Consider the following 24361-nt stretch of genomic DNA (forward strand, 5'->3'; position numbering starts at 1 on the left):
CTTAAAGACACCCAAGAATTTTTAAATCTGAAACTTGATATGGAAAAGGCTTTATGTGACAAATTTCTTAATTTACTCAATCTAAAAAAAAGTAAATTAACTCATGATTGCACAGATAATTTGTCATTTAAAAATGAAACTATGCCGATCAATTGAAGTAGTAACATGAACAGCATGATCTATGATTACTATGCAACAATATTTAAAAATAAAAATATAGTATTGTTGCGACGTTTATTATGAACGTAAAAATGATATTGATTTACAAGCACTATATTCTCTTCAAATTTCTGATTATAAGAGATAAGAATACTTAAAATTAATGTCATTAGAGCGTTAAACGCGGTCTTTATTTTGTCAAAAATTTACTAGTATTACAAAAAAAATACTCCAAGTATTAAATAGGTACCATATAATTAACCGATTAGTGAGTTAAATTGATTTAAAATAGTATTTTTTGTGTGCGTTAATAATACTTTATTGTATTGTTATTTAAATTGTAATAAATATGTATAATTCTATGCAAAATTGTATTTTATTAAATAATTACAAAGTATTTGGAATTAAAAATTAAATATTTTCAGCAACGTAATAATGTTCTCATGTAAGCATGGTGCTCACTACAGTGTTCGAAACGTTTAAACGAATAAATCGTTATTGAAGTGAAACTTCTTTAAAATCGTTGTGATTTCAAATCTGATGCAACGGAAAAACGACAGGTAACAGACACAAATAAAAATGTGTAGAATGAAGCCGGCAAAGAATGAGACAGAAATATACATACTATTTTATTCATTCTTTTGTCGATTTACTGAAGTTTCACTTCTATCGTGTGTGAATCGCACACACACCTTTTTATTTTTTTTCATTTCAAAACATAGTAATATGTTAATCCAATGTCGGATAATCGATTTTAGTAGGATTCGGTGATAAGTGCCAATCAAGAAAATAAGTAATAATTTTAAGCAAATTACATCTCACAATAAGCCTCAACCTTGCTTCGTCGAGTATAGTATTCACATTTCGCGTTCAAAATTGTAATAACAGTGCAGTAGTCTGTGTTAATAGGTACCTGCAATGCATGTATATGTACCTATACATTGATATAATATTATGTTATCTGTACCCCATAGATAGCATATCTTAACTGTGATTTGATTTTGACAATTGACATAAACATAATTTTGTTGTTACAGGATTTTGAAGTATATCTTTATTTTTGTTCATTTTTTTATTTTTAAAATCAATCCAGCTCCGTATATGTCAAAAGTTTTTTTTTTATTATGACCTAAAATACTAAAAATTTAACAATGATGTCATGACATATTTGCTATAATGCAAACCTTAGTACATGCAATACATAAATAAGCTCTTTGCAAGATAAATAATGGAACAAGAAATATTTATATCGAAATTTGACATAAAAGGAGAGTCAATTTATACAAAAATTACGTGGAAAGCCAATGGAAATGATTTATTTCTTATGAACGTTTTAGTTAAAGATGCTAGTTGGTCTGGTAACTATTCAAATGATACTGCTAACAAATTTAGAGAACTTACTGACGAAGATGAAACCCAATATGAGAAAAATGTTAAGGAATGCTTAAAAAATTGTGATAGTCAGTATATCATTGATTTTGTAGCAAATGCAAATAATACTGCATTATTTTGTTGGAAAAAGAAATTCGAGGGCTCTACAGCTGTTCTTATTCATGGTAAAGTAACTTTGCTCTTAGACCAGCAACCAGAAAGAAAAGATCAACTTATAGACATTTTATTAAAAGAAAATAGCAAATTGCAACAAATTATCAGTAAATGTAAGCAGGATAGTGAAAAGTTGAATTTTGATCTTGAAAAGTCCAAGAAGGAACTCGCAACCTTTGCAGATCAAAAAATATCCATGGAGACCACATTATATGGTAAATTTATACAATTATTAAATGCTAAGAAAAGAAGAATACAGCTGTTGGAAGATATCTTGAAAAACAATGAAAAGAACTAAAGTAATATGAGTGGATGTTATAAAAATCTACTGATAGTACCTAAACATAGAAATTATGAAATGAAATCAAGTGACAATTTTGATTTATTTATTTTTAAATAATAAATTTATAAAACACATATAGAAGTATTCTTAATAACTCCGACCAAACAATGTTATAAATTTGGGCTTGTTATTGCAAGCAGGGTGGATGCACTTGTCACTGGCAGTTATGTCACGTGGTTGGTTGAATGGAATACACAAGGATTTGGCACCCATTGATGGAGCCTTTACTTCTGTTGTTTGATCATCTTCATTCCTAAAAACAAATAAATTAGATATTTATCTTCTTAACCGTAAACCTTAACATTAAAAGTTATTGAAATTAAATTGGAATAATTTTCTGATTTCAAATGCTATATATAGCTAAGAAGAATTAACTATAAGCATTTATTTTTATAATGCTGCAGTATGAGCAATGGTGTATTGTTGTAGTTAATAATTTTTCATTAACTTGTATGTGAACAAAACTTACAAGTTGCTTAGAATACACAATAAACCTGACAAAATTTTAACACAGGACTAACCCTCATAGTATATTCTACATAGGTAAAAAATAAAGAAACAAGACACATTTATTAACTCTATAAGCCTTCATCAACCTGACAGTAACTGAAAAATTTAAAATATCCAATATATTTTTGCAAATAGCTGTTAACCTTCTCAACTAAAAGATTTGCTTTACATTAACTACTTTTAGAATAAATATTTTATAACAGCATAATATATATATATTACTGGAAAAAGACTTATGAGCTTTTTGATTTTTAAGTAAAGTATACAAGAGCTATTATTTCTGGAAATCATTAATCACTTATTAGTAATATAACACAAACTAACCTGGCACTATCGTTTTTAATGTTGTCCTCGCAAGAAATTTCTCCACAGAAAGGTGCTAACAAGATATGCTTCCGTTCCAAGGCACTTGTAAAGTCTTCCCATTTTGTTACTGATGACAATCTCTCATCTCTTTCCTTCGTAGCTCTATGACAAAGAAGAATATAAAAACCTATAAATCCTACTTATATTATAAATGCGAAAGTTTGTAAGGATGAATGTGCGTTTGTTGTTCTTTCATGCAAATACTACTGAACCAATTGCAATGAAATTTAGTATGTAGACAGCTGAACAACTGGAATAACATATAGGCAACATATTATCCTAATATTCCTACGGAATACGGACTTACACGGGAGAAACCACGGGGCGCAGCTAGTTATGAATATTTTACAAATGATTAATTTATATTATAGCAAATAGTTCATTGATATTATGTTCTTGACATCAGTAAACTTCAAAAAAGGTAGCAGCATATAGTAGTTTTATGCATTTTGTTAAGATAAAAAATTTGAAAAGGATAAAATTACACTTACTTATTAAGCATATCCTCATGTATTTTTTCGAGGGTAGTCACCAGTTCCTTAGGCGCGGAATCCCGTTTGAGCGTACGCTTCTCACCGGTGAGTCGGATAACTGCTACGATCTCACCCCGTGAAATGTCCTTTGGTCCTAATTCCACTCGGATTGGTACACCCTGGAAAATTTGTTTGATATATATTTTCTTTTTACAAAAAGGTAAAGTTTACATTTAACTACTTTGTGCTTTCACAACAAAAATATAACATGTTAATATTATTAACAAACTTTAATTGTAATAGGTAATGTTGCACTCGGCTTTGTCCATATTATATGGTATAACAACTATTACATATATGAGCAAACCAGAATGGAGTCAACAGTTACCTAAAACTCCCGCGAAATATTCTAGTACGGTGTTTATACACATACCACTTAACATCAACACATACTGCCATCAGAATAATATTAAAATACAGAATAATAATATAAAAATACTAGCTTTCCCGGCAAACGCTGTTCTGCCTTAGTCTTATCATTCATGGATATGAAAAATAGATGTTGGCCGATTCTCAAACCTAACCGATATGCACACAAAATTTCATAAAAATCGGTCCAGCGGTTTCGGAGGAATACGGTAACTAACATTGTGCCACGCGAATTTTATATATATACTAGCTGCACCCCGCGGTTTCACCCGCGTAAGTCCGTATCCCGTAGGAATATCGGGATAAAAAATAGATGTTGGCCGATTCTCAGACCTACCCAATATGCTTACCAAATTTCAGAGGAATCGGTCAAGCCGTTTCGGAGGAGTATGGCAACGAAAACTGTGACACGAGAATTTTATATATATAGATATAGAGATTAAACCTTCAGCTCCCAATGGTTGAACTTCCAGCCAGGTGAGTAGTTCTCCCTGTAATCCCCATCAGCTCTGATACCAGCTGCCTTCAACTCTTCCACGAGGTTTTTGCAGGAATCCATGAGGTTCTTCCTCTCCTCTGCAGTGCTGGATGCTGTGATACCACAGGGCACCACGATAGCTTGGATCTCTGCTACGCGAGGTGGAAGCACCAAGCCTCGGTTGTCTCCATGTACAAGGACCATTACACCTGCGTGATCACAACATAATTATAATTAACTAGAAAAGTATATTCCATACATGATGAGGACATGACACAAATAAATACTTTTAAAAATCAATAGAATACTAATCTAAAACTACATAACAAATTTAAATGTTATGTATTTTATTATTTAACTATGCCTACCTACTATAAGCACGTACTACACAGTACACACATGCATACATAGTTTAAATTATTTTGATCCAAGGTTTTTTTCGTTATAATATATTTGTTTATTTGAATACAAATCATCACTCTTTGAAAGCATAACTTCAATCATCTTTTGCTTTTATGAAAATACTTTTGATTTTAATAAAAAAATAATATACCTATAGTCCTAGTGGTGATGCCCCATGAGTTCTGGTAGACGAATTTCTTCTCCTGCGTGTCAGGATCGTCATATACGATGTCAAACATCTTTGAGAAGTTCTGTCCCAGATGATGACTTGTTGCTCCCTATGTAAATAAGAAAATCATTAAGAAATTAAGAGAATTACGCACTTTCTTAATTCTTATAAGACAGGTGTGATAAGTTAAATTAATAAAACATGGTATTATATTGGTTATAGTAACTGATACAAAAAATCCAAGATGCACAGTGTCATATAAAAGTAACGCACGAAAGTTTCGCTCAACACTCACCAATTATTCCTACAAAGTTATGCTTTAATGTTTTATAAAATTCAATCTTACGAGATTAGTTAAACTTGCTTCTATAAAGCTGTGGCTAGACGCGAGTGACATGCGCAAATTTGCTGCTTTTTTTAAAGGCGATTGAAAACATCATGACATAACCTAAAAAGTTGCTAAATTATATACAAATATATAAATAATTTTTATTTTGATCAACAGCCATTTATTTCTAAGGAACAAGTACATAACCAACAATAAATCAGGCAATTATAAACCTTATTGCATGAGCATTAAATACCTGAATAGCTCGCCCGCTAGCACCGATATAAGCTTCTACGGTGGTGGTGTAGTCGCCGCCCGCGAACTTCTCCTTCTCAGTCTTTCTGCCCCTTATCACTGGGATCGCGAGGTACTCTTCGTATACTCGCGCGTACAGATCTGTTAATATTTATTTATTATAAATTGTATGGATTTTTCATGTTAGAGTGAGATGGGACATAAAAATTTGCTGATTATTGTTATGTTGGCAGCACTATTGTGCTTAAATTGTGTTAAAACAAAGTTTGCAGAGATATGCAAGTTCGTTGCTGTTTTTAAGCTTTAAATTATTATAAAACTATAATATAAATTAATAAAAAAAATAATTCAAAATTGTATAATACATTCCTGTCAAATGATTTTTTATTTATAAAAATGAAGCTGAAAATACTACCATTAACATTATGTGTATTTTTTTTCAAAATTGTAATTCGTTGAAAAAGTTCAAGTAAAATAGGTATAAAAGCATGTACATCATAGTGATTACAGAAAAAACTTAAACGTTGTGACAATCACCAAGGATCTGCAGAACCTCCTCGTGAGCTTCTTTCTGTTCGCGGAAAGCGGTGTGTCCCTCCTGCCAGAGGAACTCGCGGGTGCGGAGGAACGGCTGCGGCTGCTTGAACTCCCATCGCTACAGCAATAGAATTTTTTCTAAATACAGATAAGTTCTATTTCTCTATCTAGATCGGTAGATCACTTCAAATCTACGCCCAGAATTAGTACAAATGACCAAGCACGAGTTGGGTCAGGATATCGACTCCCATACCTAGGTCAAGGAAAAGAGAGTAGAGGACAGAGGTAACCATCACTCACCACGACATTGTTCCATTGGTTCAGCTTGAGCGGCAGGTCGCGGTGGCTCTGCACCCACTTGGCGTACGCGGGGTACATGACCGTCTCGGAGGTGGGGCGGATTGCGATGTGCTCGGCGAGCTCGCTGGAGCCCGAGTGCGTCACCCACGCCACCTCGGGGGCGAAGTCCGCGATGTGCGTCTTCTCGCGTTCCAGCGCCGCCTGGGGACGTTGTTAAATTCCAATTTGGAAATGTTCGTTTTTGGAAAAGTTTGGTCTTACAAAAATATGCACAAAGATGCTTCTTTGGTGCCGAGCTTTTAATAATAATGAACTACAATACAAAGTTTATGTGTTATCATAAAGAAAAATATATTTTATCTACATTAAACTGAGATCACAGATAATTTTATAGATCAAACGTATGTTTGCCATTTTACCCAAGGACATAAAAGGACATAAAATTCTAGTATATTGTGAATAACAACAAAAAATATGTATTATAAACCGAACTTTTATATATTTCATGTGGAAGTTTTTAATGTGTGATGAAATTTATTATAAAATAGATAAAGGTTAAATATTTCTTACAAAAAATTATTCACAACTTTCACTGCGTCATTTTGCTGTAATTACATAGTTTTTTTCTCACCTTAGACACAAAGATGGGGAAATACACATCCTTCACACCCATTTTCTTGATATTGGTACTGATGAATTCTCGAATGATCTCCCAAATACTGTACGACCACGGGCGGAGGATGTAACATCCTGATATATCGTAGTAATCTATCATCTCCGCTGCAATAACCACAATAAATTAAATTATTACATTATATAAATTATTATCATATATAAATTAACGTATTAATAATTAAATAAACATTTCTATTACATCTTATACGACTTCACTATAAAATTAAATATCTTAGAGTTTGTGCTAAGAAACCTAGGTAACTAATGAAATTATTATGATCTATATTTAAGAAAGTAAGCATTTTTTTATTAAATTTTTTGTAACTTATAATTTATAAATTATTGTGCAATGATAAGAAATTTGTAAGAACCTTTTAAAATACCATTAAAAGGCAACATTTTGCGAGTTTAACTTTATTTGTAGTAAAGCTTTAAAAATAGCAATCAGCCATACACTATTTAGTCCAGGACTAGTAAGTCCTTTCTGTCATTACTCTAATTAACTGTGAATTGGGCAGCATTTAAATTTATAAAAGGTTTATATAATGCAAATTATATTTTTTTTTAAATACTTTTAACCTTTAACATTAACAGAGCGTTACCTTTAGTTATAACTTGCTGGTACCATTCTGACAGTTCAGATTCCTTGGACGCCTCAAGCCCGAGCCGTGTTATCTTCTTAACACCGCTCGATGACTCTTCTTTATTGGGCTTGGGGCTCTAAAATGAAATTGTTATTTTACTATAATGAAGAAGAATAAATATTAATAACGACATTTTCAAAATTTCTTGTTTAAAATATATACGATGACAATAAATTATTTTTCTCTTAAATCAATCCACAAAAATTAACTCAATATCATATTTACTTCCCGAAATTATAATTAAATGAATGACGAAATGCAACGCTTTTTAAATATGTAATGATCTTACAAAAACGCCTGTCAAAATATTTGTTATAAGCTTACAAAACGGGTAACGGAAAGTTTATTTAATCCCATCATCTAAAAAAAACAACATATAAAAAAAACTTAGGTATTTTCTAAAATGATGTACCGGTTCTTTGCTCTTCTCCTTCTTCACTTCTTTAACTTCTTTCGGTTTCTTCTCCTTCGGCTTACTCTCTCGCGCCGGAGCCGCCGCGTACGCAACTCCCGTCTCTTGTTGGTACTTCGCCTTAAGTTCTAGAAGCTTCTTCACTTCCGCGTCTATTGTTGTCTGGGTATTTTAAATTTTAAAGTATAAATGCATTTTACTTAAATCAAGTCCAAAGAGAGTCTTGTGTGATTATTCTGCTGTTGCGAATATATTTAAAAAATGGTAAAATTTACAGGAAATGGAACGGAGGAATTAAATTTATAATTTAAATCTTTCCTTACTACAGTTCCGTATTAATAAAGGTTCGAACTCGCGTCCATTACTGTACCGCAGCGACGCTTGACCGCAAGAATTCCAATGTCATTAAATTATAAAATGAAAACACAAAGTATATATTTTAAAGAAAATTTTTTTTAGAAAATACACTCACTTTATCAGCTTTCTTCGCTTTAAGGTCTCGCACCACTTCACATTGTTTCGCGACTTCGGCCGCCAAAGCTTCTGCGTTTACACCGTTCATTGCTGTTTGCTATGAAAGGAACATATTTTTAAAATAAAATATTTTTCGTGTTTAAGATATATGAAATAATAGCCTATAATTCACTCATAAAAATGAGATACAATTTTTATAAGACGATATACCAAATGGATGGATAGCGTGTTGAATAAATTTAACCTAATGTTTAATAAGTGATTAAGAAAGTAAGTGAAGTCCCGTATCCCCTAGTGGGGTATGGGGCACATCTGTTGTGTACATCTGTTTCACTGATCGATTTTCTTTACGGACAAGTAGGTGATCAAACTTCTGTGTCCTGCCAGACCGAGACATTTCTTTTTGTGCGTCCCCACCGGGAATTGAACCCATGACCCCTCGGTTCTAAGCTCACGCGTTAACCACTGTACCAGGGAGGCGGTCAAAGTGGTTAAGAAAACTTATTAATAATTTAGGAACATCAAGAGTACACTCATTGAATGATTACTAAACGGCAAGACTTTTAAAAAACAGCTTTTAAAAAGTACAATTTTATAAGCATTTCTCTGTCGTCATTAAATATATAAAAAAAACCTTCTCGGTAGCCTCGGTTTTAACAGGAGCAGGAGCCGCGGTTGGAGTCCAGTCTGTACCAGCGATTGATTTGTACTGGGCTTTCAAGTTCAGTAGGTTCTTCACCTACAGGAAAAAGAACATCCACACTATAGAAAAATCATGAGAAAGGTATCATTATTGCATAGTTAAAAACCCACGTAGTAATCGAGTTAAGATAAAAAAGAGAGCCGACTGCCGCCCCCAAAGCCTTGGTTTTGGGAACATCGTTTAAAATATAAAGATCTATTCCAATATCATGAGTAACAATAATGCTAGCTAGCTAATAAACGTCACAACAGAACATTTACTTGATGTGGTGAGTTTACTGGATCAATATATTGTTAAATAAAACAAGGATTGGCAAGGGTAACAAGGTTATATACATTTTAATATATGCAAATCCATAGGAAATAATTAAATAAATCTGTTTTCTTTAACTTGCCTCAACATCCAGAGTACCCTTCTCCGCCTTTTCTGCTTTCAATTTACGCACTTTGTCGCCTTGTGCGGTGATTTTAATTAAAATTTCGTTAACATCTGGCCCGTTATTGGCTTTCACCGGCGCTGGCGTCGCTCCTGGCTTCCAATCCTGTAAAATATTATATTAATCAACGAAAGGGAACCTTAGAATTAATAATAAATTTGAGATTAGTGGTTAGGGTGCCTCCATTTAACTACGGAGAAATGGATGTTCTTCATCAGTTGGTATTTAATATTAAGTTTATAGTCCCATGTTGGGACAATATTAAAGCATACAACATAAGGCAATCCATGTCAGTTAAGCGACATAACGTAAGATAATATCAAAACCTAACAGGATGTAAACAAACTCGATAACAGCAGATACCTGTCCAGTAGCCGCCTTATATTTGGCTTTAAGCTCCAAAAGGATCTTCACAGCCTCGTCGACCTTTGCTTTCTCAGCCTTTGCTGCCTTTAACGAGCGCACCAGGTCTCCCTGTTTGCTGATCTCCTGGTTGATGCTGTCCGCGTCTCCTGCTGGCGAGGGTTTCGCTTGCGGTACTGTTGCGCCGGGTTTCCAATCCTGGAAAACATTTTTTTTAATATTAACAAGATTCTATTGTTATATTTAGTTTCTAAATAACGAGTTTACAAATTACTCTTATATTTGTATTACTAGCTGCGCCCCGCGGTTTCATCCGCGTAAGTCCGTATCCCGTAGGAATATCGGGATAAAAAGTTGCCTAGATGTTATTCCAGTTGTCCAGCTATCTAAGTACCAAATTTCATTGCAATCGGTTCAGTAGTTTTTGTGTGAAAGAACAACAAACTTCCGTATTTATAATATAAGTATGATTAGAAATTTCGTGACTTCTGATTTCTTCTACTAAAATATATCCTATTTAAAACATGACCACTATGAACCATGGTAAAGGACACCACACCATCCATATACAGTTGCAGAGGTAATGCTTCTGCAAATGCACTGCCCGCATTTAAGTAGAAAGTGATAAGGAAAGAATTGACGACTGGAAATAATGAATGGACTGGGAACGGTGAGGAAAAGGAAACGGGCCTCCGGCTCCCCCACTCACCGTACGAAACACAGTAGCATGCTGCTATTTTACGCCGGTCTTCTGTGGGAGTGTGGTACTTCCCCGGTGCGAGCTGGCCCAATTCGTGCCGAAGCGTGCTCGACTCCCACATACAAATTCGAATAGATTTAACGCAAATAGTTGTGCACGTACGCAAATTACGGCTATGTAGTGTCTGTATAAAACCCGAAATTTGACAGCCAACCGGAGTGTGTTCATCTAATAGATAAAATCTAACCTAAAATGAAATTATCTCTTATTCTGAAAACATATCCTGTACCTGTCCAGTAGCCGCCTTGTATTTGGCTTTAAGCTCCAAAAGGATCTTCACAGCCTCGTCGACCTTCGCTTTCTCAGCCTTTGCTGCCTTCAGAGAGCGCACCAAGTCTCCCTGTTTGCTGATCTCCTGGTTGATGCTGTCCGCGTCTCCCGCTGGGGAGGGTTTCGCTTCTGACACCGTTGCACCGGGTTTCCAATCCTGAGAGACGATAATTTAAGGCTTCAATTCAAAATTTCTTCAGGTTGCGCCATACTTAGGAATTTATAGTACATTCTTTATCTCAATTTAATTATGCAATACATTCTGGTATATCAAGGAAATACTCGATGCATATATTGTTATGCCTCATTTATTTATTCTTACCTTGTGCCCGCCTCACCAAATATTTCAGTATTCTTCGTATTAGTAGAATTTAATATAAAAGTAATTGAACGATTTTTTATACAGACATATTTTAAACATTCGTGTATCGATATTGAACCTGAATGTCTCCATTTACATTTATGTTACAAAGTTATCACAATTACGTTAAGTATTCATAGGCCATGGTACCTTATATACAATGATAATCAAGTATTATATACATCAAATAAAACAACTGCTCACCTGTCCAGTAGCAGTCTTGTATTTAGCCTTCAACTCCAGCAGAAGTGCAACAGCCTCACTGACTTTAGCTTTATCGGCCTTATCAGCTTTCAGGGAACGTACGAGGTCTCCTTGTTTTATGATATCCTGGTTAAGTGCAGCAGCATCACCACCAGCTGATGGTTTGGGCTCAGCTTTAACTGCTGGTGTAACACCCGGTTTCCAATCCTAGGACGAATTATTCAGTTTTTGATGGAATGTGTAAAAGTTGAATAAATCTGATGAAATTAATGTTAAATCTGACACTCTTTATTATCTACTGACTTTATTATCTACCCAAATGAAACATACAACCTCAAGATTAAAATAGGTTAAATTTCAGCTATTTAGCTCTAATCAAGAGACATAACCACAAAAGCATTAAAGTTTATTCTGTTAACCAAGCACTCACCTGTCCAGTAGCCGCTTTGTACTTGGCCTTAAGATCTAGCAGTGCTTTGACTGCCTCATCGACCTTAACTTTCTCAGCCTTCGCGCCCTTGAGTGCTCTCACCGCGTCTCCTTGTTTCACGATTTGTTCGTTTAATTGCGACGCTGAACCTACGGCGTCTGCGGGGGTCGGTTGCTTCGCTTGTGTCGTTAGCACTGATTTGGGCTGGAAATAATTAATTCGTATATAATTGCACTTGAGGATATATCAATCGTCGAGTTTTTAACTACGAATAAATTTATATGCCTAATTAACACTAGCTGTGACCCGCGGTTGAAACCGCGTAAGCGTGCTGCGTAACCGTATCCCGTAGGAATATCGGTATAAAAAGTGCCTATGTGTTATTTCAGTTGTCCAGCTATCTACGAAATACTATTATTATTCACCAATAGATGTCAGGAAAAAAAAACACGAATAAAACACGAATATGATATTATTTCAGTTGTCCAGCTATCTACGAAGCAAAATAGTATTATTATTCACCAATAGATGTCAGGAGAAAAAAAACACGAATAAAACACGAATACGACATTTTCTAAAAAAAAATCCTAGCTAGATCGATTTATCGCCCCCGAAACCCCCTATATACTAAATTTCATGAAAATCGTTGGAGCCGATTCCGAGATCCCAATTATATATATATATATATATATATATATATATATATATATATATATATATATATATATATATATATATATATATATATATATATATATATATATATATATATATATACAAGAATTGCTCGTTTAAAGGTATAAGATAAGAAATATAACTCCCGCCATAATTTTGTTCGTCGTCTGAAAATATGACCACTAATACTAACGGTTTTTCAGATCAATATTTATAGTTTTTACGCCAATACACATAATTTTCTAGGTCATTATCTGTATGCACTCAAATTCTATTAATAGTTTTCACTTGGAGAATATATGTACACGACAACATTCAATATGTCAGAGCGATGTTGCGCGCGAAAAAATAAGATTCAATTCAAATCTATAGAACCACATTACCTTTACATTTAAAATTGACTTTCAGGTCCTTTCACCCAACAAAGGGGTATGAAATATGCCACAACGTTAGCCAAGTGTAGATAGTCGTAGTAAACCAATTAAATGTGTGTAGTTCTGTATAATTCCTAATCAAACTTTTCATTGAAATCTTGAGTTTAATAAAATCATCAAGGCACTTTCCATTTTATTTTATGCAAATTATATAATACTAGCTGTTCGCCGCGGCTTCGCCTGTGGTACATATATAACCTATGTCACTCAGGAAGTAGCAGTTTTCTAATAGTAAAATAATTTTTGAAATCGGCCCAGTGATTTTTGGGTGTAAAAGTTACATACATACACAAATATAAAAGTCTCCTCTTTATAACATTATTATATTTTTGTAGACAATTTTATATTGTATATTAGTAATAATTGCAATAATAAATAATAAAACAGTTAACCACACTGTTCAATAAAATCACATGTAATAATAAAAATATTTTCAAATATAACACCAACTTAAAACACTTTCTTTGGTACTTTCACACACCACATTACATTCTTAATTTATTATTAAAAAAAAAAAACATTCAGTTATTTCTTTTTTTTATCAATTAAATATACATTTATTACAGACAAAAAATCATGTTATTATAACATATTGCTGACTTACAAATAACACACGTGGATAACGACTGCCAAGTGTAGCAGATTGTTATGATTCAACCTTTCACTTTCACATTACGTGATACGTCCGGACTGTAAGTGATAACATTCATCGACTGCTGATTATACATCATCTTGTTTTAATCAATAAAAATGGAGCAATGTACATCGAGCAAATCGTTTTCATTTTTTAAAGAAAAGGGTACCAATACAGCTATACTATTATTCTGTGTCGATACGTCTCATAACTAATGCCTTAAATATATGACCTTAAAATACTTAATAATTAGAAGTAGGTACAAAAGGCGTAAAAAACAATATTTTGTTAAATTCTTCTTAATATGATGAATATCTCTTTTTTTCCCATGTTGAAAGTTATTATAATTTCGCGGTATAAATATTTTTTGAATTGAAATGCATTTTTCAATTCTAAATAGGTGTAAGCAAGAGATTTTTTTTATAGTCATTAACTCGAATTAGTTCTTTATTTTATTAGCCTTCCCCCGGCGGTTTCGACCAAGAAAAATTAGATTTTATTACCATCCCAATTCCTAAATACAAAATTACCTACTAATTCTTTCATAAATTATCGTATAAAAAAGCACAGCACCTGTACACAGTTACCTATCATACCTAATCACAAGTCAAGTGCATACTTTAACATGGACGGTGTCAGCTTAACAATGGTTTCAGATTACCTTCATTATCAGAATCGAAATATTGAAGACGTTCATACATCGGACCGCTTATAATAAGAGAATATTTGTATTTTTAATTATGAAGAGTGCATATTGACATATGGTGATTGAAAATAACATATCGTTTACTTTTCACTAATTACGAGGCAGGATCTCGTAATATAACTAATTTTAATGTGCGTTTAGCGTGTTCAATAACATGGAACTTAAAAGTGAGGACTCCGACATCATAATTGTGGGAAGTATTCCCATAACAAATCCGAGGAAAAAAGTGCTTAAGAGTAAAAAGCGAAACGTCTTTATATGTAAACAGAGTAACACGGAGAGGATAATGTGTCAAACCTATACGAATCACAAACGGCAGAGAAGGGGAGTTAATAAAAGGAAGGATCAGGATATAAAGAGCGTATCTAAGAATACAGTTGCTATAGAGAGAATTGTGCCGTGCTGTCTGCGAAGTATATGTAATACACGTAATCATAGATCGCAAACTAGGATATGCGTCACACCGCGCTCAATTAGCGTAAGTTATATTGTCATATGATTACTGCAGTTCAATACGAATATGATTTAATACGTTACTTCTTTCATATATTATTAGTAACATCAATATCTGCGGTATTCCGTATAATAATACGTAGTGTATTATTGGTTAGAGCTTTTTTTTAATGCAAAAGTATATGCATAGAAATATAACAAAAATTTCGACCCTCCTAATTAAATATAATTTTATTTCGATTAACCATTTGTTTATGAAGCGCTATAATTTTTATAAACAATGAAATTCTATACAATATATCTATAAATTACTATACAATTATAAATTCTATAAATTACTATACAACTTTTTTTAGAATATGAAGATTAAGAAAAAACGGCGTAAAAGAAAACACAATGTAAGTGAAAATACCCCAGCAAATAACAATAACATGTACGAAAATATAAGTTCGGACAGCTTTCATAGCGATTCCGATGTTGATGAATTAATACGCGCCACACGAAAGGTAAGCAATGTATCGTAAACATACGAATATAATTAAATGTCTGAGCAAAATTTGTTGATTTTTGAAAGACTTGTTGTATATAAATCCATATTTTATTTAATAACACTTTATTGTGACATGTCGTAATAGCATCTAAGAAATGTACGCATATTTTCTTGATATAAGTGAAACATTGCCTCATTGCTATTATCATAAACACACTATAGAACATATAAGCACAACATTAACACAACATTTTTTGTTATTTCATAAAATGTACTTTGGGGTGTTGTATTATATTGATTTTTTTCAGCGTATGCAAGCACAATACACAGAATGGTCTACACCACTATTGCACACAAGCACCCCTATAGAAGAAGATTTGGATTCCACCGTCGAACTAAATTCAATACATTCTTTAGATACGGTTGTTTTAGAGAATGTGGACGATTTCAGCTGGCCAATTGAAAATACTATTATTAATTCCACTTATTCACCTTTATTGAGCCCCATTCGTTTAGAGAGTATAAAAGTTGAAGCAAGTAATAATGACATTGATAATAAGAACTACAGTCCAAGTATGGCAATAGAAGATTTGGAAATAGACATTAAGCCTCTGGAGATTAAGAAAAATTACGATCACGCGTGGAGTCCTAAGAGTGGTGATTACTTATTTAGTTTTGACAAAGTTTAATTTATTTTTATAAGGAATTAGAAATGGTGTGGTTTTCTTTATGTATCTATTTGTTAATAAAATTGAAAATTGATTTATTACGTGTTAATTACTTAAAACCCAGAAATAATCATTAAATATGAAAAACGCATAGGTAGCTGACTGACAGATCTATGAACGCACAGCCAAACTACTGGACCGATCGGGCCGAAATTTGGCATGTAGACAGCGACTACGATCTCGGAATCCGCTAAGAAAGAATTTAATGAAATTCTACCCCCAACGGCATAAAATAGGGGATAAGATAAGTATGTTTCTCGAGAAAATTATTTTGACCATGCGAGCGAACCTGCGGGCAATAGCTAACGTAAAAGTACAGAAACTCGTCTTACATTAACAGCACACGTGTATTCATAACAAACACAGCCTAATGTTTACACAATTATGTGTAATAGGTTTATATAAAACAGATGTTAAAATGACTAGTTACGAGTAACCGCTAACACACGCCTTATAAAATTACAAAAGGTGTTAACACAGCCACATGTGTAAATAGAAATAGAGTAGTTACATTTCTGCATAAAATTAATTATCTGTATTTTATTTCCTTTTTTCTTCACGCCGGTAAAGGGAAACATTGTCAAACCCGCTTTTTCCGGCACAAAAAAGTGAATTCGATAGTCTTCTATTTTCTTGTTAACAAACAGCACAAAAATAAACTCACCTGTCCAGGCATTTCCTTAGTATGTCCATCGGGCACATGGAACAGGACGAGCGGGGCGGCTTTACTAGTATGCGGTGAAGGTGATGAAGTCGCCACATCCACGCGGAAGAAACCGCGGCGTTGCAGTTGTATTATGTCACCCACTCTCAGTTTGGCTAGTTCAGGCTCGCCTATCATGGGTACCTCCCACTGTGGACAATATGTTGAATTATATCGAATTAAATTTTCTTTTATAAGGAGAAAACTACGTTCTGAGCGACAAAGCTGTTATACTTATTTTTTTTTCTTCCAAACAAACACTGAACACACTTTCGTTCAAACCAATTGACTGAATTTCATAGTAGTTACAAACATAAATGAAAAATGTCTCATTAAACATTTAAACACGATTTCCGCATTCCGCAAGCTGCATAGGAGGGGTCAGTGCACAGGATAGAATTAAATTTTCAATTAGAAAAATAACAAAAAACAACTCTCTGTATTTTTATTAATTTTTACGAATAAAATCGACAATTTGTTCAATAAGTATGGATCAGACTGGCATTAAAAATTATTTTTTTATTTTTCTATTAATTACAATTAACTTACCCTCGTCTGATGTCCAATGTACTGTTTGAAGTCCTCATCCTTTCCGAGCAGTGGCTTGGATATGATGTGGTCGAAGTACACGCAGTACACTTCCACACGGGGCGATTTCTGCGAGTCCGCTAGCCACGTGATCTTTAGGGTTTTCTTATAATCCTTGTTATCGAGGTTGGGTGTGCCATCCACACTTGTGACTTTGCCATCGGCAGATCTATGATGAAAAACGATAATCGTTTGCTTCTGCTTATAATCTTTAATGTACATAACTTAATATATAAAACTCCAGTGTCATGATGTATGTTCCCAATGAACTGTTCACCAACTCAACCGATTTTGATGAAATTTGCCATTTTATGTGTAATTTGGTCTAACTTAAGATATAGGATAGTTTTTATTTCGATTTATTAGCCCAATAATTTATAATCTTAATATTTTTAATTATTACTCAGCCACAGCAACGCGTGGCCGGGTATGTTAGTATACTATAAATAGCAATCAAATTTAAACTATAGCATAAAATGTCAACTAGACACTCGTCCCTCCTCCGCCCGGATATCAAGATTCCATCTATCTCTATAATATCATCTATTTATCCCAAGGGAGCATTTAATCGGGAAAAAGAGTAAGAATCCAAATCAGCTCATACCCTGCCTATATACAAAATTTTATCAAAAGGCTTATGGCTCAAAGGTCGGAGCTTGTGGAGGAACTATTGGTCCGATTTTGGTGAAACTTAGTACGAAGATAGTTTTGAGACCCGAGAAAGGACATATGATAGCTGTTTTTATCATAGAAAAACCTTGGAAACGGGATCTATGCAGTGAAAATTTTGTCTGTTTGTGGATTGTCTATCTTTTCCTTTGACTACGCGGGCGAAGCCTCTTCTTAATCACTAAATACTATAAAACAAAGTCGCTTTCTTTTTCCCTATGTATGTTTATATCTTTAAAACTGCACAACGGGTTTTGATGGTTTTTTTTAATAGAGAGTTATTTAAGGGTAAGGTTTATATGCATTATATACATCTATTAAACTACTCCGTAATCAACGTGTGCGAAGCCGCAGGCAAAAGCTAGTTAAAACTATATAACACATAATACAATGTACAAAGTTTACACACACTCACTTATGAATCTTATCAATCATAACATTTCCATAGTTGATAAACGTAGTATTCTCCCCTTCTTTCAGCGCTTGCGCATCCACTTGATCGATTAACAACTTGGACGAGACCCAGACGGTTTTGGAGCCAATATCCGGGTTCTTGGGGTGAAGGGCCACGGTCAAGGTTGAGTCGGCTACTCCTTTAAGGTTTACAACTACTGGGTCTGCTTCTAGCGCTGTATAGCGTGGTGCAATTGGATCGATCACCTAGAAGGGGATGAAATAAAAGTTTTGTCAAATAGGTTATATTTTGGTACATGTTTTTTAAACTACTGAACTCGATAAAACTCCCATTATCACTTAGTTTAACAGAATGAATAAAACAAATAAAAGCCACAATCCGACCCAACTAATAAGAATACGTAGTGTATTACTAATAAACGCGAAAGTTGTAAGCAAGGATGTATGTATGTATGAATGTTTGTTACTCTTTCATGCAAAAACTGCTGAACCGATTGCAATAAAATTTGGTAAGCATATAGCTGGACAACTGGAATAACACATAGGCAAATTTTTATACCGATATTCCTACGGGACACGGACTTACGCGGGTGAAACCGCGGGGTCTAGCTAGTGTTATAAATGCGAAATTGCGTTTGTTTGTTTTTCTTTCTTTTCACGTCGTAACGGAGCGTTTTGCGGCATGATTTTAAATCTGGAGATAGTTAATTTCACACGGATGATAGCTAACCTTTTTATTAATAGCCCATATCTTATCCCACTCCATGAAGACGACTGAGCGGCTCGAGCCCTGGGCTTGGATGAACTGTCTCAAGCCTTCCACGGTCATGCCGCGCCGTAACACACCGCGTACTGTCGGCATGCGTGGATCATCCCTGTAAACGGAGCACAATATTTATCTAAACATGTAGGATGATTTACTATATATTCATAAAATATTTGAGGTTATAAAACAGAAAAAAAAATCATAACTAAGTGCTTGGCTTACCATCCGTCAACAAGCCCCTGCTCCACGAACCATGTCAATTTTCTCTTTGATAGAACTGTATTTGTCATGCTCAGTCTGAAAAAAGACAAATTCAATTTTAAAACTGCTTGACAATATTTGAGTATGTTCTGGAAGTTTTAAATTGATATTAAAATTGTTACAGATTGGGATAATGAATTCAATTTAAGATAGAGATGAATATTCTAATTATAATTATTTTTACATACAATTCTATTGTATCAAAAATAACGCCAATATTTTGTGTTCATCCACATAACAAAAAGCAATTATTTATATGACAGTTATAAATAGATCTAAACTTTTGGAAACAAACCTGCTGTACTCCCAAATATAAGGCTTCCGCAAGCCAAGAGCATCAATAAACCAGTAGAATTGCGGATCTCTGTCGTGATACTCCATAGTTCTTAGAACATGCGTCACACCTTCTATGGAGTCTACTATGGGACACGCGAAGTCGTATGTCGGGTACACCCTAAAATCGTTAATATATGCTTTTTTATTTTTGATAGCAGCTTTATAACATAAGAAACATAAAGAATATAAAATTATTACTATTTCAACCAATATAATCATATTTATAAATTTGAATAAGCATTTCAAAAGAAGAAAACGGCAACAAATAATTTATTTGCGAAAATATTAGAGTGTGTTAGTGAGTGTGTGAAATCACAATATTTTAAATAAAATGTGCACAGACAAGAAAAACTTTTTCCTCTTTGCTTACGTCTATTCTAATAAGAAATGCTTGTTTATACAGATTTCTATAGCTTCGCATAGTATTAAGTAATCCCTACTAATATTATAAATGCGAAAGTAACTCTGTCTGTCTGTCTGTCTGTTACGCTTTTACGCCTAAACCACTGAACCGATTTTGATAAAATTTGGTATGAAGATAGAACTGAACTTGGGAAAGGATATAGGATACTTTTTATCGCGAAAAAAGGGTAGAAAGGGTTGAAAGAGGGGATGAAAGTTTGTATGAAAGTGCGTTATTGTCAAACCGATTTTGATGAAACTAAACGTGGGAAAGAACAGACCATACTTTTTAATGCGAAGAAAATACTCCTTACTATTGCGCAATATAAGCGAATTCTACGCGGGCGAAGCCGCGCGCGATAAGCTAGTCATAAATAAATAAATCATACTTATATTCAGTGCCCGTACGCGGATGCGGTTCTGGTTTACAACGGTAAATGGTTGGGTCTCGGAGACAACCATTCATGGACTGCATATCAATTTTGGCGCGAACGCAGTTTTGTATACCAATGTTACTTCCTTTCTTCATTTCCTCCCATAGTTGCAGATTTTTCTCCACAGCTGCATAAAACAGACAAAGAGACTTATTCATAGATCAATTCAAAATGTAAAAATATTAGAAATATTGTAGATTACAAGAAGAAATTGTAATTCTATAAATTCAGATTACTATTTATTTTCAAGTAAATATGATTATCCATACAACAATAAAGATCATATATTATAGCTACACACAATCACACAAGCGGTGTTTCCAAACAGTTACGACATTGGATAGTTCGAGAAAATAGTTTAAATACATATACATATTTAGGAGGCGGACAAAGCACATGTGAAATCATACTAGTGTTCATGGGCGGCAGTGACTACATAACATCAGTTCATCCATGTACTCCTTTCCTTGCTCTGACATAGAAAGAAAGAACTTCTGATATTGTCTGATGTCACACGCGTGAGGTAGACTTATTGGCGCCGTAACGCGTTGCGCTACGCAGTGGTTTACCCTCCCATAAGTTATCACTTTATTTACAATTAAATACATACAGTTATTTCTATTCTTGCTTTCCACTTTCTGGTCTCTTTCATTTTTCATCTGTTCAGCAGGTGTATCATCAACAAACGCTTTGCCCTCCTTGATGAGTTTTTCACAAAGTTGTAGCATCAGATCGAAGTACTGGGATGTGTGCGTGAACATGTCTGGTTTGATCTCCAACATCTTGACATCTTCTAGAATTACCTAGAAAGAAAGTATGGTTGATTTTTTATTATTTACGTTATGAATTCTACTTCTTAACTAATACAATTGAATGAAGAAAAATAAAATTAAAAACATTTAACCATTTCATAGTATACTTTAATATTTTTGTTTTTACAAAATTGTGTTTACCTTTTCAAAATCAGCATTTTCTTTGGCTGGATTGGTATCATCAAATCTCATGATCAGTTTACCTTCAAATGCTTGTTGGTAATATTGGTTCAACAAAGCTGCCTTTGCATGGCCAATATGTAAATATCTGTGAAAATATAGAAATTTAGAAAAAGTTCTATCATATGTAATGAAATATATTTACATATCAGTAATTTTTTTCAACATGTTGAATGTACAATTTTAATTTATAATATTCATAACAATATTAAATAGAATGAAAAGATAAAACATGATTTCTAAATTTAAGTACTTCTACATGAATTTTATTTTACAACTCACTACATTTTATGACAATTGAGACGTAAATTAATTTGACCTCAATAGGAGCATTACGGTACATGGTATATGAAAATTAGTTTCGTTCATTTGTTAAATAATGACTTTCACAATGCAACTCAAACCAACTTATGCTTTGGATCTTGTTAATAAAAAGTATAAAGCTATAAGATTTGGACATTTTAATTAAAAAAAAAACAAACAATATAAATTACAAAATTAATAACATAAAAGTGATATAAAGTATATCTTTAAACATATTATATTACAAAATATGTGCCAACTTGAAATTGGTCATAATATTTTTTATGTCTTCTACTAAATTTTTACTTACCTACTTATTTTCTAATTACCTACGCCTTTTAACAAATATTCCTAGATTGTCCACGAAAGATCATTGTCTTAACTAAATAATGTTTCAGATTTAATAGGATATCATTGAAACTTACCCAGATGCTTCAGGTGGAAAACGTACAACAACTTTTCCCATTTCAGCGTGAGGCAGATCAATGAATTTGCCCTCTTGTTGCCGACCACTAACTGTTTCCTTACTTGCTGGTGGAGATCTCCTGAGAATATAATTAAAATTAATTAATATATATCCTTGGCATTATGGTGATGTAATTAGTCTGATGATAAAATTTTTTAACATCACAGAAGATCTAAGGTTTAATTTTAGACTATATATTTAATTTTATTATAATTTGTTAATTACAATTTTTATAAAGGTATCAATGGCTGTAGCCTGTTTATTAATAAGAGTCTGTAAAATCAACTCAACACTACTAAAGAACTATCAAAATTGGAAATATATTTTGGAGATTGGCCACCATAAATGGGCAGATAGATAAAAATGATATAATTGATTTTTTGTTCATGGTATATAAAATTTATAAGATTTTCTTGTTTGTCATAAAAAATGGAGATTTTTTTATATGAAATATGCAAATATTTACCTTGATGAGGTTTTAGCCACATTTTCAAGAATATCTGCAGGCAATTCTCTCAAAACTTTCTCCACACAAGGTTGAGCTTGGATCAGTTTCATCCATCTTATAATGTTGTTTGGAGGATTTGATTTGGAAATCTCTTTAAACTTATTGGAAGCTGAAAATAAACAAATCTTGTTTAATTTTTAACTGTATGTAATTGTGTATCAGTGAAGTACCATAAAAGTGATAAAATAGTACTACTTAATGATAAGATAGAACAGTAAAATTTTAAAATTTTAATATAATATCTAGTCATCATTCTGTTCTAATCAATACTTTATTTAAAAATTATATTCATTTTACTACATAATAATATTTACCATAAAGCACACTGAAGACAGCCAAATCAGAAACAGATAGTGATTCTCCAACTAAGTATGTTAGAGGTCCAAGCGTTTTTTCCAAGTATTCCAAAGATTTTGGGATCTCTTCATCAAGAATAAGGCTAAAAGACAGCCAGTGATTCATGGTAACTCTCTGTAATGGGCCGGCCGATTTATTAAACGTGTTTTCGAGTATTCTTATTAAGTCATTACTTGTGCCATATGGCAAAGATTTGCTTGAATTGGGTAAGGTAATCGATGATTCGCCATCCCAAACAATCTCTACATCTCCAGCAGACGACCTGTGGAGTTCTACAGCGAATAGACCGCCTGGGAAATGGAATAAAAATAGATATTAATAGGTAGCATTGATACAATTATAAGACAAAACATCCTTTGAATGAAAGCTAGCCTTACCTAAGGGCGGGTTACTTTTATTACACACGACTTTCATGATGCAATAGTTTAAAAGTGTTATTTAAATATATTTAATTTAATATTTCACCACAAAACCGTGCACACCGCACATGCCACACAACCACAAGACGGCTGTCACTTGTCAGTGTCAACTGTCTGGTGTCTTTTTGTGCCAAATGTCAATTTGTCATCAACAACAACACCATAATGACCTTGAAACCGTCTCATTAAACGTATTTCACTGCATTCAAAATATAATAATATCTAGCTGTAAAAATATTCATTAATATTGCATCATCAGGTAAAACATATATAATGCATATATACAAATAATTGTAAAATTAACATCTTTACCTTTAAATCCAATTGAAAATAAAGATGAATTGTCGTGTAAAGGAACTTAAATGAAAAGTAGGAATTTTATTGGTCAATGCTGGTTTTCGCAGTTTTCCATCAATATATTCATTGAAAATGTTTTGTGCCAAAAACCAAACGATAATTTATATTATTTGAATTGTTTAAATTTAGCAGTTTTGTAGTAAATTTTGATAAATACAATTTTATATATATATATATTCATCATTTTAGTAACGGCTGCTTATAAACTTCTAGCATTCTTTTTCGTAAGTATTAATTCAG

At 33.3% G+C, this 24361-nt stretch overlaps 3 protein-coding genes across 6 annotated transcripts; 2 read left to right on the plus strand and 1 right to left on the minus strand.

Annotated features, from left to right (window-relative positions):
- Window positions 1-1235: 1235 nt before the first annotated feature.
- On the plus strand, window positions 1236-2037 carry LOC119828617. Its single transcript, XM_038350835.1, has one exon. It carries the CDS (start codon window positions 1388-1390, stop codon window positions 2000-2002), a length of 615 nt encoding a protein of 204 aa, XP_038206763.1. The 5' UTR covers window positions 1236-1387; the 3' UTR covers window positions 2003-2037.
- A 40-nt stretch (window positions 2038-2077) lies between these two features.
- Window positions 2078-23866, minus strand: LOC119828614 (bifunctional glutamate/proline--tRNA ligase). Of its 4 annotated transcripts, XM_038350830.1 has the most exons (31): window positions 23723-23866; window positions 23303-23635; window positions 22947-23097; window positions 22440-22559; window positions 21673-21799; window positions 21330-21522; window positions 20675-20846; window positions 19843-20001; window positions 19509-19583; window positions 19251-19395; window positions 18522-18766; window positions 17399-17606; window positions 16811-16999; window positions 12027-12230; window positions 11597-11803; window positions 10991-11188; window positions 10002-10199; window positions 9597-9743; window positions 9134-9238; window positions 8498-8596; window positions 8026-8187; window positions 7572-7689; window positions 6926-7074; window positions 6295-6495; window positions 5995-6112; window positions 5459-5598; window positions 4857-4983; window positions 4271-4512; window positions 3415-3575; window positions 2882-3025; window positions 2078-2300 (listed from the first exon to the last, which is right to left on the minus strand). In XM_038350830.1, the coding sequence occupies exons 1-31, from the start codon at window positions 23757-23759 to the stop codon at window positions 2135-2137; spliced, it is 5040 nt and encodes a 1679-aa protein (XP_038206758.1). In that variant the 5' UTR covers window positions 23760-23866; the 3' UTR covers window positions 2078-2134. The 4 variants fall into 4 exon arrangements, with proteins under 4 accessions (XP_038206758.1, XP_038206759.1, XP_038206760.1 ...); XM_038350831.1 differs by lacking the exon at window positions 10002-10199; XM_038350832.1 differs by lacking the exons at window positions 10002-10199; window positions 10991-11188.
- LOC119828615 lies at window positions 14546-16150 on the plus strand. Its single transcript, XM_038350834.1, has 3 exons — window positions 14546-14953; window positions 15285-15434; window positions 15727-16150. Exons 1-3 carry the CDS (start codon window positions 14630-14632, stop codon window positions 16105-16107), a joined length of 855 nt encoding a protein of 284 aa, XP_038206762.1. The 5' UTR covers window positions 14546-14629; the 3' UTR covers window positions 16108-16150.
- Window positions 23867-24361: the final 495 nt, after the last annotated feature.

Source organism: Zerene cesonia, chromosome 8, assembly GCF_012273895.1.
Source record: "Zerene cesonia ecotype Mississippi chromosome 8, Zerene_cesonia_1.1, whole genome shotgun sequence".
NCBI lineage: Eukaryota > Metazoa > Arthropoda > Insecta > Lepidoptera > Pieridae > Zerene > Zerene cesonia.